General features: G+C 41.1%; 2 protein-coding genes across 2 annotated transcripts in view; one reads left to right on the top strand and one right to left on the bottom strand.

The window, feature by feature from the left end:
* Positions 1 to 564: 564 nt before the first annotated feature.
* On the bottom strand, positions 565 to 9,052 carry LOC119648613 (cytochrome b ascorbate-dependent protein 3-like). Its single transcript, XM_038050382.1, has 5 exons — positions 8,554 to 9,052; positions 8,222 to 8,481; positions 1,669 to 1,823; positions 1,478 to 1,598; positions 565 to 1,416 (listed from the first exon to the last, which is right to left on the bottom strand). Exons 1-5 carry the CDS (start codon positions 8,747 to 8,749, stop codon positions 1,381 to 1,383), a joined length of 768 nt encoding a protein of 255 aa, XP_037906310.1. The 5' UTR covers positions 8,750 to 9,052; the 3' UTR covers positions 565 to 1,380.
* A 214-nt stretch (positions 9,053 to 9,266) lies between these two features.
* Positions 9,267 to 14,635, top strand: part of LOC119648691 — an 81,871-nt gene continuing 76,502 nt past the window's right edge. Inside the window, exon 1 of the mRNA XM_038050493.1 lies at positions 9,267 to 9,435. The gene's annotated coding sequence lies outside the window, so the exon portion shown is untranslated. The remainder of the gene's footprint in view (positions 9,436 to 14,635) is intronic.

Here is a 14,635-nt window from a genome sequence, read left to right on the forward strand (position 1 = left end):
TTTGTGTAATGTCCTGCTACTACCCCGAACTGACTCATTCGTTTCGCTGTCGCGTTCCATGCAATTTCCTTAATAAATTCAGATCAAGTTTTTTGATATTTAAGTAATCAATATGGCTAACAATTTTTTCTTTTCATAAGCATAGTGGAAACCTATTTATGAAAATATATTATTCGTAGAATAGCGTACATAGGCAATCAGTCGGGCAACTGTTTGCCGGAATTTCTTTTTAAATATTAGAAGGCGGGCAAACGATAATGACAGTGCGCGCTAGAGCTGAAAAATATTATCTCGGCCCCTTCACTGGAACTGATTTTCCGTGCTTCATATGATACATGCACACTATGTGCGTGTTTGCACTACATCACTTTTCCCCGAACATGTTCTACTGGAATATCTGCAAAATTTATCTTCACCGCATGAGATTTTTTTTTTATTGTAAACAAGTTTTCCTCACATGAGCTCGAGTCTATTTTCAATTTATGGATAATAGAACAAATTTTTACTAAAAATAAGATATATTTAAATTAACTAATAAAAATACTGGCTTGTACATACACACAATTTAAATCGTAAAAATATATTATTTGCACCGGAACTTTGTTACAGCAAATATCTAGGCTAACAGAAGGACTCCTTATTCTAATTTGATTGTACAGTAAAACTTTCCTAATACGATTTCAGTTTGGTCGATATTGTGAATTATGGTGCACATCGCACACTTTTTGCCTTTGCAAATTTGAACGAAGATACAAACAAAAAATTTTCCGAATCGTATTAAAGGAGCAGTAGAGCAAAAAGAGTATTTTACTGTTACGGCTTGCCTTTCTACTTTTCACCGCGTTTATTAGATAGAACCCATGTTTCTGCCAGATTCAAAATTTCCAGAACAAGCGATACGTAAGTTGTCGTTCCACAGTAAGAACCCGCTTCCGAAGAAGACATCTTTGTGACTCTCTTCAAAAATGCTAATTTGAAAATATGAGATCGAGCTCGATTTGTTTTGGTAAATTTTAGACTGAAATTATACGAAAATATAAGTCTTCCTCGGAGGTGGTCGACAGTCAATATCCAGATAGTCAGCAATTATGAAAATCGACGGAGTGCACAGGTCCTACCTAATAATATTATACATTATCATCGAAAACGCTCTAAACTCCACAAAGTTGGCGAGTTTTCTTTTGAATAGATAACAAAACGAGTAGTAAAATTTTAGCTGTTTAATTTTAAATACTGTACAGAAGATTTAGCGGGTGACATGGTATTTGCCTGAAGGATCAGAATCAAGTAGATATAGACCCAAAATCGGTTTATTTGTTGGCAGGTGAAACTTTAGAAAGGTTCTGAACAACGACTTTAGTCTTGCGGACTAGTCGCTCCTTATTCGATAGGATTAGCTTCAAGAGTCTCATCGTTCTGAAATTATGAAAGGGTTCATATACATCAATTGTAAACAATTCAACACTTATATACTTACCACGTCCCACTCGAAGAACGGATTCACACTTATGTATAGAACGTGAGCAAGCATAATTACAATGGCCAGTGCCGCAACATTAGCCAGTATACCAGCGTCAACGATTTTGTCATAATTTGGTCTAGAAGCATTGGAAATGTATTTGTTTGTATGTAAGACGGTGAGTGCGGAAAAACAAGTGTGATACTTACATGTCGGTTTTAGCTCTACCTTCAATGCCAACCACAGCCACAAAACCGCCCAAAAGAACTATGAAAATTCCGAAAAATGCGTGTATCGCTGCAAAAAGCTCTCTGGCTGATTTGTCGACCACTTTAAAAGCAAAAGCAAATAGTCCACCTAGGAACTGAAATTATAAGTAGAATATAATTAATAACAACTTAGCGATTAATAGTATAATACCTAGCAAGCCTACGAAGGATGACATACATATGTTGAGGAATAAAAAGACTAGAAAAAAACTCGCCCAATTTATGAACTTTAGTATGACAAATTCAAAAGAAGAAATACATCAGCACCATCTTAGAAAAAGGTTCTTGGAGGACCTAAGGCAAATCGACAATTGCCTTGCTGGAGGCGATAATTAAATCATGACATATGGTGGACCTAGCTTCAACCGGACCAACTACTTGCTATCAACGCCGTAGAAACGGAAATTAACAGCAAGCAGCAAACTCTAGCCAGCGCTACCTAAACATCAACAACAACCACCACAGGTACCTCGGAGGAAATAGGTAAGTACCAGCATTTTTCCTATTGTTATTGTTAACCCCGCGGAGTTTACGCGGTCTACCATCTCCAATACCGTAACCAACCGCAAAGAAGTCAGAAAACTCCAATCACCAAATACTCCTAAAACCTAAAAAGGACTCTATCGCTACGAAGAAGGCAAAATTCTTCATGTATACTCTTCCTTCGGAGAAAACAACATCACTTATTATTAGTGGTCTAAATCGCACTTATTCTGCACAGGAAATAGCTGGGGATTTGAAAAACAATGGCTTCTCACATGTGTTCTTCATCGCTTTTCTGCACTTTGGACCGTTTCAAGTGGTTTATGAATAAACAGATATTGCAGTGCAAAAACAATCAGCGAGTCAGTCATGTGGCTTCGAACTGCCTGCAGTATCGTTGCCTCAAAAGTGGGTCTACGAAGCCGCTGGATTAAAGTTGCAAGATTATCAACTGGGGAGCAAGCGAGCACCGCGCTAACTATCACAAGTGTCCTAACTTCACAAGAGTGATGGCGAGGAAAAACTTTCAAAAAGTGTGGTGATTTCTATGCAGCCTTTCATTCGATCATCTTTGTCTTTCGTGGAAGTATAACTCACCGATCATTCAAGCCCATCCGGGCCCCACTTGTACCTTCTAATGAAATCATCCCGGACCTTTGTGACCCACATTTCCAAACTTCAACCTTTTCCGTATAGACAGACACCATCTTAACCAAAGTTCTTCATATCTGGCTAGAGTCTCGGCAATACTGTTTACGACACACTTCTCCCAATTCATTCTCTTACCGCCAATACCCTTAAATCCCTAGAGGTTACTATAAATGAAATTAATTCTGGTTTCATATACGTCCTTTTCCTGCATTGTCCCAACTGACTTTTTGTTCCAAACGACCTATCTATCATTGAATCCTTTTATGAGAACCAACCCCGCCCAACTGGCAAATCTTGCTCCTTATTCTTAAGGGATGGTTTAAACATCAGACACACCTTTTGTTCGGACACCTGCATCGATAATAGGGGTCGTTAGTTTCACCGCTGGTTGACTACATCCCCAGGAATTCGTAACATTTCCCATTTTAGTGCGGCACTCTCTGCCTACAATGTAACGAACAGTCATTCATACGTCGATCATTTTCTGATAATTATTCCTCCACAAAAAATAGCTCCTTTTGAAAAAGTAAACATCCTTGGTAACCATATTTCATGGAAGCCCACAACTCAACACTTGAGCTTTGAAGTTGAAGTCAATGCATCGATTAAATCCCTTTGATCCTCACTTCAAACAACCACCGGAAATTGCTTCCTTCCATTACCCTCTTCTCCTGAGCAGAGTGACTGCTTCAATCACGCAAATGAACTTCGGAAAACCTAAAATAGTCGTAATGTTCATCAAATAGGGCAAATGCAAAAAGTCGACCGGAATTAACTAAACTCCTTTCATAATCCTTAAAAAATCCAGGTTCTTTTCTGTCAATTTTCTTATTTCACTTCGGACTGGATGTGTGCTCAGATCACACCCATTCCAAAGAAAAAGGAAAATCCCCTCTTTGGATAGTTATTGGCCTATCTTTATCGCTTCAACCTCCGACAAAATTTTTGAGTGGACCATTAAGTAGTGCAATCGAAATAACTCTATTCCGGATATCCAGTTTCCCAACCGAACGGGTCATTTTGTTGAGGGTGCTCTCCTAGTCTTGAAAACGACGTCCCGTTCGCGATTAATTGCAAGTCATCTGCAATAGGCTGCCTTCTTGACACAAGGAAAGACTTTTGGCGATACGGATTTGTTTTCAAGATAAACGAAAGTCTTTTAGTTCCATCCGCACCTCTGCAAACTAATTTTTAAGTTTTCAGAATCAATCTGAAATAGAAATTGAAGAAGGTTTGCCTCTATGCACTCATACTTTTCCAGATTTCCTTTTCTTTGCCCTCTTCAGTGGCTTATTTTGAATCTTTATAATCGCGGAAGCATCTGTGAGCTAGTTCTTTCTCCACTTGAGTATCTTCTTAGTTATATTCTTGGAATATAATGGATGGACATGTTAGGATCCCCATATTCTTTGACGAACTCTGGGATTGCTTTAGGGTCCGGAAAATGTTGGGAAATGTGTGTTTTCTTTTTTCGTTTCCCACGGTACCATATTCTTGTATTCTCTTTCTTGGGGCTTTCGCTGTTGGATGTTGGCGCTGTGTGTTTTTTGAAAACAACTCAAGCCACCCTCTTCACTTATTCGATTTTATTAAAACTATAACCATTTTGCCTTTTGGAAATTTGTTTTTCAATCGATTCGTTCCTAGAAAAGCGTTACTTGCATTGACTGCCCTCCTACATGCTAATATGATACCTCCTTGCAGGCGCTGCGTGTTTGACTTAGCTTTTAAGACACTCCTTGGAGAATTCACGAAATTTTATTAATTGAACAGCGTGTAAGTATTAAGAGGCAGCTTAGGTTCATTCAGTACATTCTACATCATCATCATCAACGGCGCAACAACCAACCAGTTTGGGCCTGCCATAGTAAGGAACTCCAGATATTCCGATTTTGTGCCAAGGTCCACCAATTCAATTCAATATCTGGCGTCCTGATCTATGCCATCGCTTCATATTAGGCAGGGTCTGCCACACCTGCTTCTTTTTCTACCATAGATATAGTCCTTATAGACTTTCCGGGCTAGATCATCCTCATGCATACGGATTGTGTTTGTGTGTGAATGGTGGGGGAGAAGCTACAGCTTCTGAGCACTCAGGCCGTGTTGGCCCATTGTACTCGCCTCCCCCGTCTTATGGAATATTCCGGATTCGTTCACGTATCGCAGGATTTCCGTTAGTGGATGTGATGCTACCCGTCGCAATTGGAGAACATCGGCGCCAAAGGTCTGATGCCTGATGCGTCCATAGGCGGGGCATTCACATAGGAAATGCTCCGTGGATTCCGCTTCCTCATTACAGGAGGGACACGTATCATCTTCGGTAATTCCTATTCTGAACATATGCCCAGCTAGTGAATTATGGCCTGTCAGAATGCCCACAATACACCTGCAAGTCCTCCTGCTTTTCGACAGGATAAACTTTGCGGTACGTATGTTGGGTTCTAGCAGGAAAAGTTTGGTGTGTCGAGCAGCATTTAGGCTCTGCCACCTGTCATTTCATTACCCTCTATGCCATAGTGACCAGGTACCCAGAGTAGTTCCATCGTATTGAATCTAGACATAAAGTTCAAACGGTTTCTGCATTCCTGAACGATTTTCGAGGTGATCAAAGGACTGCTCAATGCGCTCAGTGCAGCTTGACTGTCACTGCAGATTGCGATGCGCCTGCCCTTCAACCGCTCGTCTCCTTCAACCGCTCGTCAATCACCCAGTTTGCCGCCTTTAGGATCGCATAAACTTCGGCTTGAAAAACCGTTGCATATTGTCCCAAAGGAAAAGCCCACTTCTCGTTTTTATTCGAGAGGTAGACTCCGGCTCCAGAACCCTCTTCTGATGCATACGGATTAAGTCATCTGCCCACCGCAATTTGTTAAGCCGGATTTTACCCTCAACCAGACGGTCGTGGTATCGCTCATAGATTTGGTCGTTTCTACATTGCCAGGGTTGTGAGGGATTGGAATGATTGGATTTTCGCTGACTTTTTCTATCTTCTACGCGATCTAGGATGAAAAGGGTGATATATTACATGTGTAGGTCAAAATTTATCGAGTGTTGAGTTCCCTGTGAAATGAACACTTCAAACATTAGATGTCACAGTAGCCAAATTTCTCATTTGTGTGGTACCTCTTCTTTTAGAGATGTCAGGAGGATCGATTGGAAGATGTTTGGTTATCAAAAACAAACACTCCGCGCGCGAAATTGCAACACGGCAAATAAACCGGTGTTGAAGGTCTGGGCACTGGAAAAGGCATTCGAAACCTCCTCCAAAGTCTCTGGTGTTGCAAAATACAGTTGGCCTGGAAGGTAGTAGGAGCGCTTTTTTTCTTAACAAGTCGGAAGGCTCCTGGATAGAATCTTCTGGAGGTGCTAGACCATATGCATTTCTTACCAGCGAGGAGTGACTGTGAGTCAGAACCTTGCTTGGAGGTTGTTGTTCTGTTCGCTTGTAGAGATTTATCAAAGCTGAATTTCATCCGGATACATATCACACCCTTGTAGACAAGCGCGAAAGCAGGCAGGCTATGAGTTCGCAAAGGACTTCCGGCCAATCAGCCTCTTTCGTGTTGAAGATTCTAGAGTGCGTCCTGGATATCATGCAGAGCACTCCCTTATTCATTCTTCAGCATTCCTATCTGAAAGGCAAATCCGCTCTTCACTAGATAATGAGCACGGTTGAGCGGTCGCTATAGTGCAAACAATATACAATATTTTAGCTGCCTTGCTGGGAGAAGCATTCGTTGAAGTTAATGCCAAAGTCATCACTGAGTCTTACGCATTGGATAGTAGCCATGTTAAGAATCAGGATAATCCAAAGTGATTAGCGCTCTGGTGGTCTGGTTGGTAGTGAAGTTGGTGTCGTATGCAGACGATTTGTTATTGGTGTCGGGGAAGTATTTTTCCGTTGTTAGTAAAATTATGGAGGGCGCGTCGGGAAAGGCATGTCTGTGGGCTGCAAGATGCGGAGTCAGCATAAATCCAGCAAAAACAGAGCTGATGCTATTTACCACTAGGTCAAGGACACTCGAATTCCACCTTCCGTGGACTGGTTCAGGGGGAGCTCTGCTCTTGCTAGTCCTTTGGTGGCGTCGCGACCCACTAGCGATTTTGAAGAGTAAAATCTTCTCTATCTATTTAACAGTCGCTGATTTCAGATGACGAAGACTCACTGCCTGCGGATTTAACTGTCTTATAACAAGACGTGACTTGGAGAGTTTTTGAACCAGACGAGAGCAAATGCCTACTGGATTATGGTGGTCTACATTGCTGAAGGTGCGGAGAGAATGGACAAATTCTCAGGCACTACCTTTACGATTGCCCTGCTCTAACTAGAGCGAAGCTACGCGTAAATGATTTTTTGAGAACCTCATTAAAAAGGTCTCTAGTTGCAGCTATTTCTCACAAGGGCTGGCCTGATTGGATTCTGCGCCGCCTGCTCTTCCTACAGTAGTCATGGTCTTAGGAACTTGTGGCATCAAAACGTCGTACCGCAGCGTTAATATGGTTCTTTGGAGCCGCCACTAATATCTACCTAACTACTCCTGAACTTCGATGGTCAATAGCCCTCTTGTCTAAATACTAAAAGGGACGGATCGGGCTCGACTCTGCTGTGTACTTCTCTCACTCTTGCGGCACTGTACTATTACACTCTGGTGAGCCTGCCGATACAGATGAAAAAGGGGTTTCCTACGAGGAGTTCAACACGCTCCAGGAGAGGGTTCCTAAGGTTGGAATTGTGATCGTGATAGGTGGCCCGAATGCCAAATTGGGATTCGGTAACACATTGCTCCAAAATTTTTTGAAGAAATAGTGATGCTTTTGATTTCCTGCACCGTGATAATCCGTGCAAAGTGTCGTGAGATATACGCTGGCCAGGGAGGGGAGGGTGCTGCAAATAATAAGGAATTCGGTATTGTACGTATCATCATAAAAGAAGTTGCAGGTGGCCGTAAGTCATCGGTGAACGATGTTAAGGTCCACTCCTGCAACTGAAGAGATGGAACTAGCATTTTAGTGTTAATACCTGGTAAAATAGCAGCTTTTATATATGAAATGCAAGTCACTATAACACACAATAAAGGACTGTTCCTTCAAAAGAAAGTGAAATTTGTGTTAATCTCATCTGAGATTTGTGTTGAGGTTCCTCTGGCTTGCTGTTGTCTGTAATGTACCTTCTCCTTTCATAAAGTACAATAAAGCATCTGCAGCTTCTCTCCGCAACCTATTTCTGCCCACCTAGCTGCCAACAGTTGCTTACATGAGGATTTTCGAACTCTTTTTGTTCATGTGAACCCCCTTTCAAATTCCTTAAAGAACCTTCGTTGGGAATCTGGAAGGATTGTGTTAATAAAGAACCACTTACTTGTAAAACGAAGATAATGAAACACATAAGACCCAGCCACGAATGAACACTGTAGAAATGTTTTCTATCGCCATTTTCTGCTTTTGGGTTATCTGGAGCCTGATTTTGATTTTTGAAGTCATCAATCAATTTTGATCGCGCCATTATTGCAAAAGTAAATCCCACAATTACAAGAAGAAACGCAATCAACTGGAAAACGAAATGTGCCCACTTGACTTTTCTTGCAGCATATCTCCTGAAGGCTCTATATAATACTATGCCTGCATCAGGATGAAAAGGGTTAGATTTCCAAATTTCCCTCCATGTTCTATGGCAACCGACGTGACGCTTACCATTGGCTGGGAAGAACACAGCACCCATCGGCATTATTAACGAATGCAAGTTCAACAGTCCTTTATAAGTATTCAATCCGAATCCGTTGTTGTCGCCATATTGTCCCAGCCAAACGCCAATGAGGATGATCGCGAGAAGTCCCAGCACTTCAATGCATATCATTATATAAATCAAGCATGATTGCGCTGAAGCCATTTTCTTGAATGGTAGATCGAGCACAAATCGACGATGTTAAGGTCTTTTTTAACAAATATATATACAAGGGCCCCAAAAATGTTTCACAATATAAATAAATATATTTTTTTTTCTATAGAAAAGATACTTGTAAGAGACGTAAAAAAATTAAAATTTTTCCAAGGCAGACAAATGAACACTAGCTTGTCGGCATCGGTAGCTCATGGCAATTGGATTAAAACAGTTCGTAAGTGTCTTATGTCATCGACGAACAAGTGAAAAATCAGGATCTTTTACAAAGTGACCGGGTACATAGTATTACGACGGAAGTATGTTTGTGACAACTAAAATTTTGATAAAAACCTGAATGCTTACTGGGTCGAAAGGAACAGAGGAGAATAGAATGAAGGTTTACTATAGGCAAAGGTATATTTCTGATTATCCAGAAAGGGTCATAGTAAACCAAATTAGCCGACAACATGAAGACAAAAAGGATAATTTTTTGACAAAACTTTTAACCTAGTTTATCCGTCAAATGGCCAGAAAATATGCCACTTACAACCTTATACTAGCCTCACCTCTACTAGTGGCCATTGTATTTGAAGCAACTGAAGGATTTTGATACATATGTAGATACAATTATAAGGCACGATATTTGAGTAAAATATCCTAAAGCCAGCTAAGCGACATGGTTGAGCGAACGTCAGGTAAGCCCAGTTAGACTTTTTGAATAACTACTCATAAAAACTCGCTTCCATTCGCCAATGTTGTGTCATTGTATCCTTTAATTGGAAAAATCTAGCAGGTCAGGATTGGCATTGCCAACGGAATCCTTCCATTTGCTTTATGGCTTCCCAGATGTCCCCCTTCTATTTTTTATTCGTCGTTTCACGGGTTTCACGTTCCCGGCTCGTCGTAATTTCTGGAAGTTTAATTCTCATCATATAATTCAAAATCAAAAATAAAATTTTTCTGAGAAATCGTCGTTGGAATATTTTTCCTGTTTCCACCTTGTCGTTTTCATAATCCACGTCTTGTTGCTTATAACACAAGTCGAATTAATATTCTGTATATAATTGATTCCGTTTTCTAGTGGAAGGTGCCCGGTTGTTCAAAGCTACAAGCGTAACACTTGTAGTAACCACGAGTGCGATAAGGAGTCAAAGGCTGAGTTATAATCGATGTAGGCTGTCGAAATATTTCATTTTTGGTGGACAGCCTGCTTTACAGCGAATGTATTGATTATAAGCTGTTCTTTACAGCCTTGGGAGCCTTTTACACATCCGTTTTGCTCTTCAGCTATCAATTTATGAACATCAAGATGTTATTAGATGTTCGCGCACAGAACTGAAGTAAAAACCTTGTAGATGGTAGAAAGACAAGTAATTGGTCGACATTTGGAAGGGCAAGAGGCACCGTGTACTGAAATTCTGGAACTAATTCAGAATCGGCAATCATCTGATTAAAATGATTTGTCAATACCCTGTGAGTGCTCTTCAACTGCTTCAGCGAGAAGTTGTGAATCTTATCAACTCCTGGCGCCTTCCAATTACCTGGCTTTTCAAAGGCTGCTTTAAGTCGATTTCAGCTATGTCAGTCATGGTAATTTCGGGGAGGGCCTCGCAAGAACGCATAAGGTGTGGAAGCCACGCCGCTTCTAAATTGCAACGACTGGGCTCGCTCCAAACACATGTCTCGAAGCCTCCTGCCTGATCCAGATTGAGGTTATTTTCGCGACCTGAATTAGTGAGATTTTTATAGAATCCCTGTTGGTTTTGGAAGAACAAGGTGTTGTCTGTCCTTCGCAAGTTTCTGCTTCAACACTTCGAGGATTTCTTCGATTGGCATATCATTGTATAGATGGTAGATGCCAATGATGTTTGCAACGCATCTGTGCACTCTTGGTAATGGATTGCCTAGAAGTGCTTGCGTGACACGACCAATCTTCTTTCTCAACTTTTCGTCTATTTTGTTTAGTCGAAATATCCAGAACAGTAAATTCCTATCCTCCAAGTTGTTGATTATTGACACGAACAACCGTGGCAGCTGCACCGTAGATCAGGCTATGGACCTCTGTCGCAGTAATCTCGCTAGCCAAACGGTCAGCCAAAATTCTCTCAATGGCAGCAATGATTTTCGTAGTTGCCGAAGTAAACTTTAGTTTTGGAATCCTTGGCCTAGCGTCTGGGAGAATCTCAGCATATTCTGATCTGAAAGGCGTCAACGCCTCATTATAAATTGGGTCGGCACCCCCAGTCACTAAGCTTCTCCTGATTACTGGGTTCATGGGGTGCCTTACAGGTGGACTATTCGTGTTGCCCTATGGTTTCTACCCTAGGGATGTTCACCTAATCACCTACACATACACATCCTCGGGGTTTTATATACATGTTGTTGTTTTATTGTGAGTCTGCTGACCTACTACTGCACTGGTATCTCCTTCTCCATCTTAAGCATTCAGCTCTTAGTCTACTTTCGTTCCACTATTGGATAAGGTCTCTATGCTTGTTATCATGAAGCTTCCATTGCGTGCAATGATGTTGCTGATAAAATCAATGCCCTCTACTTTCTCGTTAACAAATACTTCTTTCGTGGTTGTTAGGAGCTTTTTCGCCTTAATCAAATAACAATCTTATCGGTTTTATTTGAAAAATAGACGGAGTTATCTATTGCTTTGTGAGGTTCACTAATGACTGCAATGTTAACGCCCATCTCTTGCACCGATTGCATCAACAGATTTTGTGAAGCCTCATAATGATTGGAGTTTATTTGTATGAACTTCATCTTTATACTAAGTTGAATACTCTCCTGTATAGTGAGTGTGTGCAGCTCCCTACAATGTGATCAATGTACCCGAATTTGCTTCTTTCACCACCTGTTTTGAGCTAGGTGGTCGACACTTTTGACATCCATAATACTCGGGTAGCATTAGTTTTTTTTCGGAGAGAGCAGATAAATCATCCAATTTTTACTTTTCGCTTTGGGACATTTTATCTGTTCATTCTGCGGACAGTGGACGGTGTTTCCTTATACCCGGTCGTAAAATATTCTTATGCCTTTTATAGTATAATCATTCAGTTCTTGCAGACCGGACTGACGCACCAGTTCTCTGTGAAGAGAACACTTTAGTATTTTCTCGTGAATACAGCACTTGACAGTTGCCTCTTCCCCCAGAACAATTTCGTTTTGCACGCTCATTGTTCGTTGTTCTGCAGTCCCTTTGAATTGGAGAAGTAAGTTACCCTTCGGTGTTGTTCTTATTTTAGTGGTTGCAGTCCCTTTGTTTCTTAATTGGGGATCGGCCTTAACTTTTCTTAGGATATCCATACAGAATATCCATACAGGAAACGGGATTGGGTAGGTTAGTTTTGGTGTTTTCTATTACGAGGAATGGCAGCAACCGGGAACCCGCCTGCTCACTCGCAAAAGTTGCCCATGTTGGAGTTCCATAAGTTCCTTTCTCTTCTTCACTTGCATGTTATTTTTCATTTCAGGGTATACTTGCTTATCCGCGCAAATACATGGCCCTGATGGGAGACCGCCAACTACTTGCAGGCTGTATTCTGATAGTGTATCTTTTTAGATGTTTGTAGCTCTAGGAGCTATCATCCAACCAACTACTCTTATCGCGGAATTATTATACAGTATTACGTTGCGAGCGGTATTACTGTTTAACTGTTATTCTTGTTGTTATTGTTCGTGTTAACTACGTTGGTGTTCCTATTCGGCTTTTTATTTCTTTTAAGCTTCTCCTACTCGAACTTCCTTTGAATGGCTTCCATCACTTTTGCGACTGCGATTTTAGTATATATATGTACATGATTGCCATAGACCCATGATGTTTCAATCACTTCGATGTATCGTAGTTGTCAGTTCTTGACTATATTATATAGCTTCTAGCAGGACTATCTGCAAAGTGAGTATCTAAGCACGCAGTTGGTACTCTTCTTCTATTGTTTCTGAGGCTGAACTTTAGGATGTATTCAAGGCATTTCCCCATCCTTTAAAATTCGTTCAGTCAATTACCCTACAAATCCATCTTCAGTTTGCCACAAAAATACACGCCTGTATTTCATTTAATTGTTGCTGGTATTATGTCATTGCTGGCTCTATGGATAAGTAGATGGGCGATTGGGTAGAGGCTACATGGTTGGGCCTCATAGCGATCAGTTGCTTGCAAGATTATGAATTGCATGCAAGGTTATGAATTTTCAGTTATTATGAAAACGACATCGGAAGGATTAAGAAGAGTTCCCATAGAATGTAGAGAAGGAATATATCTATCAGACTGGAAACTTGAAGGGTAGGCGAGCACCTGGAGAGAGATCTACTGGAAACTGACAGATATCAAACGAGTTATTCCTTTGTCTTTCAAATTAGTTGCCTCATTCAACGACGTGATCTACCGGATGCTAACCATTCCTCTACCTTTGGAAGGCGGAGTAAAAAAGAGCAACATTGTTGATGTCAGCAGACTGAACGGATATATCGCGCGTATCATCAGCACGCTTCGACGCAAGCTGACTTCGGATCCACAGCCCAAAAGAAGAATAGCTTTAGAATTTCACCAAATCTGCTTTTCATTAAAACGAAAACTGGAGAAACATGGTTTGGGCGTCGTTTTCAGCAGCAGCCAAGGCTAGCTCAAAACTCTTCTGGGCCGCAATCGACCAAATAGAGACAAAAGGAATGTTGAAACCCGTCTTGGGGAGCACCTGATGAAAACAGAGTAGGCTTGAGAAAAGGGAACAACTGAATGTAGATCGAAGGTGGTGGAGCACATCGTCTTGTTTAATCATATCGCTTCCGAGAAAAACGTGAAATTGGTGAAACACATAAAGAATGCAAGAAAGTTAGATGTGGACGAAAGTTTGGAATTTATTGAACCTCGAAAAAAGGATTTCTTAACATGGCTTTTCAAATTGGCGAAAGGAATGCCATAGCCGTAAAGACCATGCCGGTTATAGGGGTTTACATCCGTTGTTTGACTCTAGCTAAACAATTGTGACGGAAATGCAAAAGGGTCTCACTTTGCTCTTTTTCGAAAATGGCGGCATGGTTCCGTATTGACAAATACTCTGTGCGGATCTCTATAACCGCATTCGTGCATGTCTGATCCATCCTGACTAAATAGAAGAAGATCCAAATCTTCTTCGATTTAGCGCAGGGAGTGAGCCTGTGCCATTTGTATTCAGTAACCGATAAGTATTGCGAGTAAGTTCTGCTTTTCCTCACAGTCAGCACGCTAGGCTAGACGGTTCGTTTCGCCCCTGCACAGACTCGGCAATTTGGAGGGTGTCACTTCCGACTATAAAGCTTCGATGATGGTTTAGCTATTAGTCTAAATATATATATATTGCTTGCGACACGTATTACACCTTATCCAGCGGCAAGCCTATCGAATCGCTAGTATAATCGGCTCGAATATTCAGACATATACTGAAACGCTGTGTGGTTTAGACATTGTGTGTGTATCCGAGTCAGTCTACAGTCCAGCACTCCTAGCTACTTCTACGTTTAAGTTTCTAATCGATTTTCACATCCAGGATCACATCAATATAGATGCTTTAGATTGAAAAAACCTGAAGTTTTTGTTCGTTCAGCCGTGAAAGGTGCTTTGATTAGCGTTGAATAGTATCAGATCAATTTTGGTTGGATTGAACTCTAAAATTAAAAGTCCGTGACGGCGCGATTGTTGAGGGGGTAGAGCATCAGCCTCCCAATCTCGATGCAGTGGATTCGAATCCCAATCATCATGGGTATCTGTGTTCGTGTTGTGTTTGCCTTGCTGCTGTGAGTTTATCACTTACATAGCATTAAGTGTTATGATAGTGAAACTGAAGTACAATCTGACTATATGAATGCCCAATACTACACCAAGAAGTGATCAGGAAACACTAAGTCCGC

This window comes from Hermetia illucens, chromosome 2 (assembly GCF_905115235.1).
Source record: "Hermetia illucens chromosome 2, iHerIll2.2.curated.20191125, whole genome shotgun sequence".
In the NCBI taxonomy this organism is placed as follows: Eukaryota; Metazoa; Arthropoda; class Insecta; order Diptera; family Stratiomyidae; genus Hermetia; species Hermetia illucens.

Excerpts from the sequence above, each read along its gene's own strand:
- LOC119648613 (XM_038050382.1), bottom strand. The coding sequence starts at position 8,749 with ATGGCTTCAGCGCAATCATGCTTGATTTATATAATGATATGCATTGAA. Across the intron at positions 8,482-8,553 it reads TGTGTTCTTCCCAGCCAATG|GCATAGTATTATATAGAGCC; the intron begins GTAAGCGTCACG and ends ATCCTGATGCAG. Across the intron at positions 1,417-1,477 it reads CGTTCTTCGAGTGGGACGTG|AACGATGAGACTCTTGAAGC; the intron begins GTAAGTATATAA and ends TCATAATTTCAG.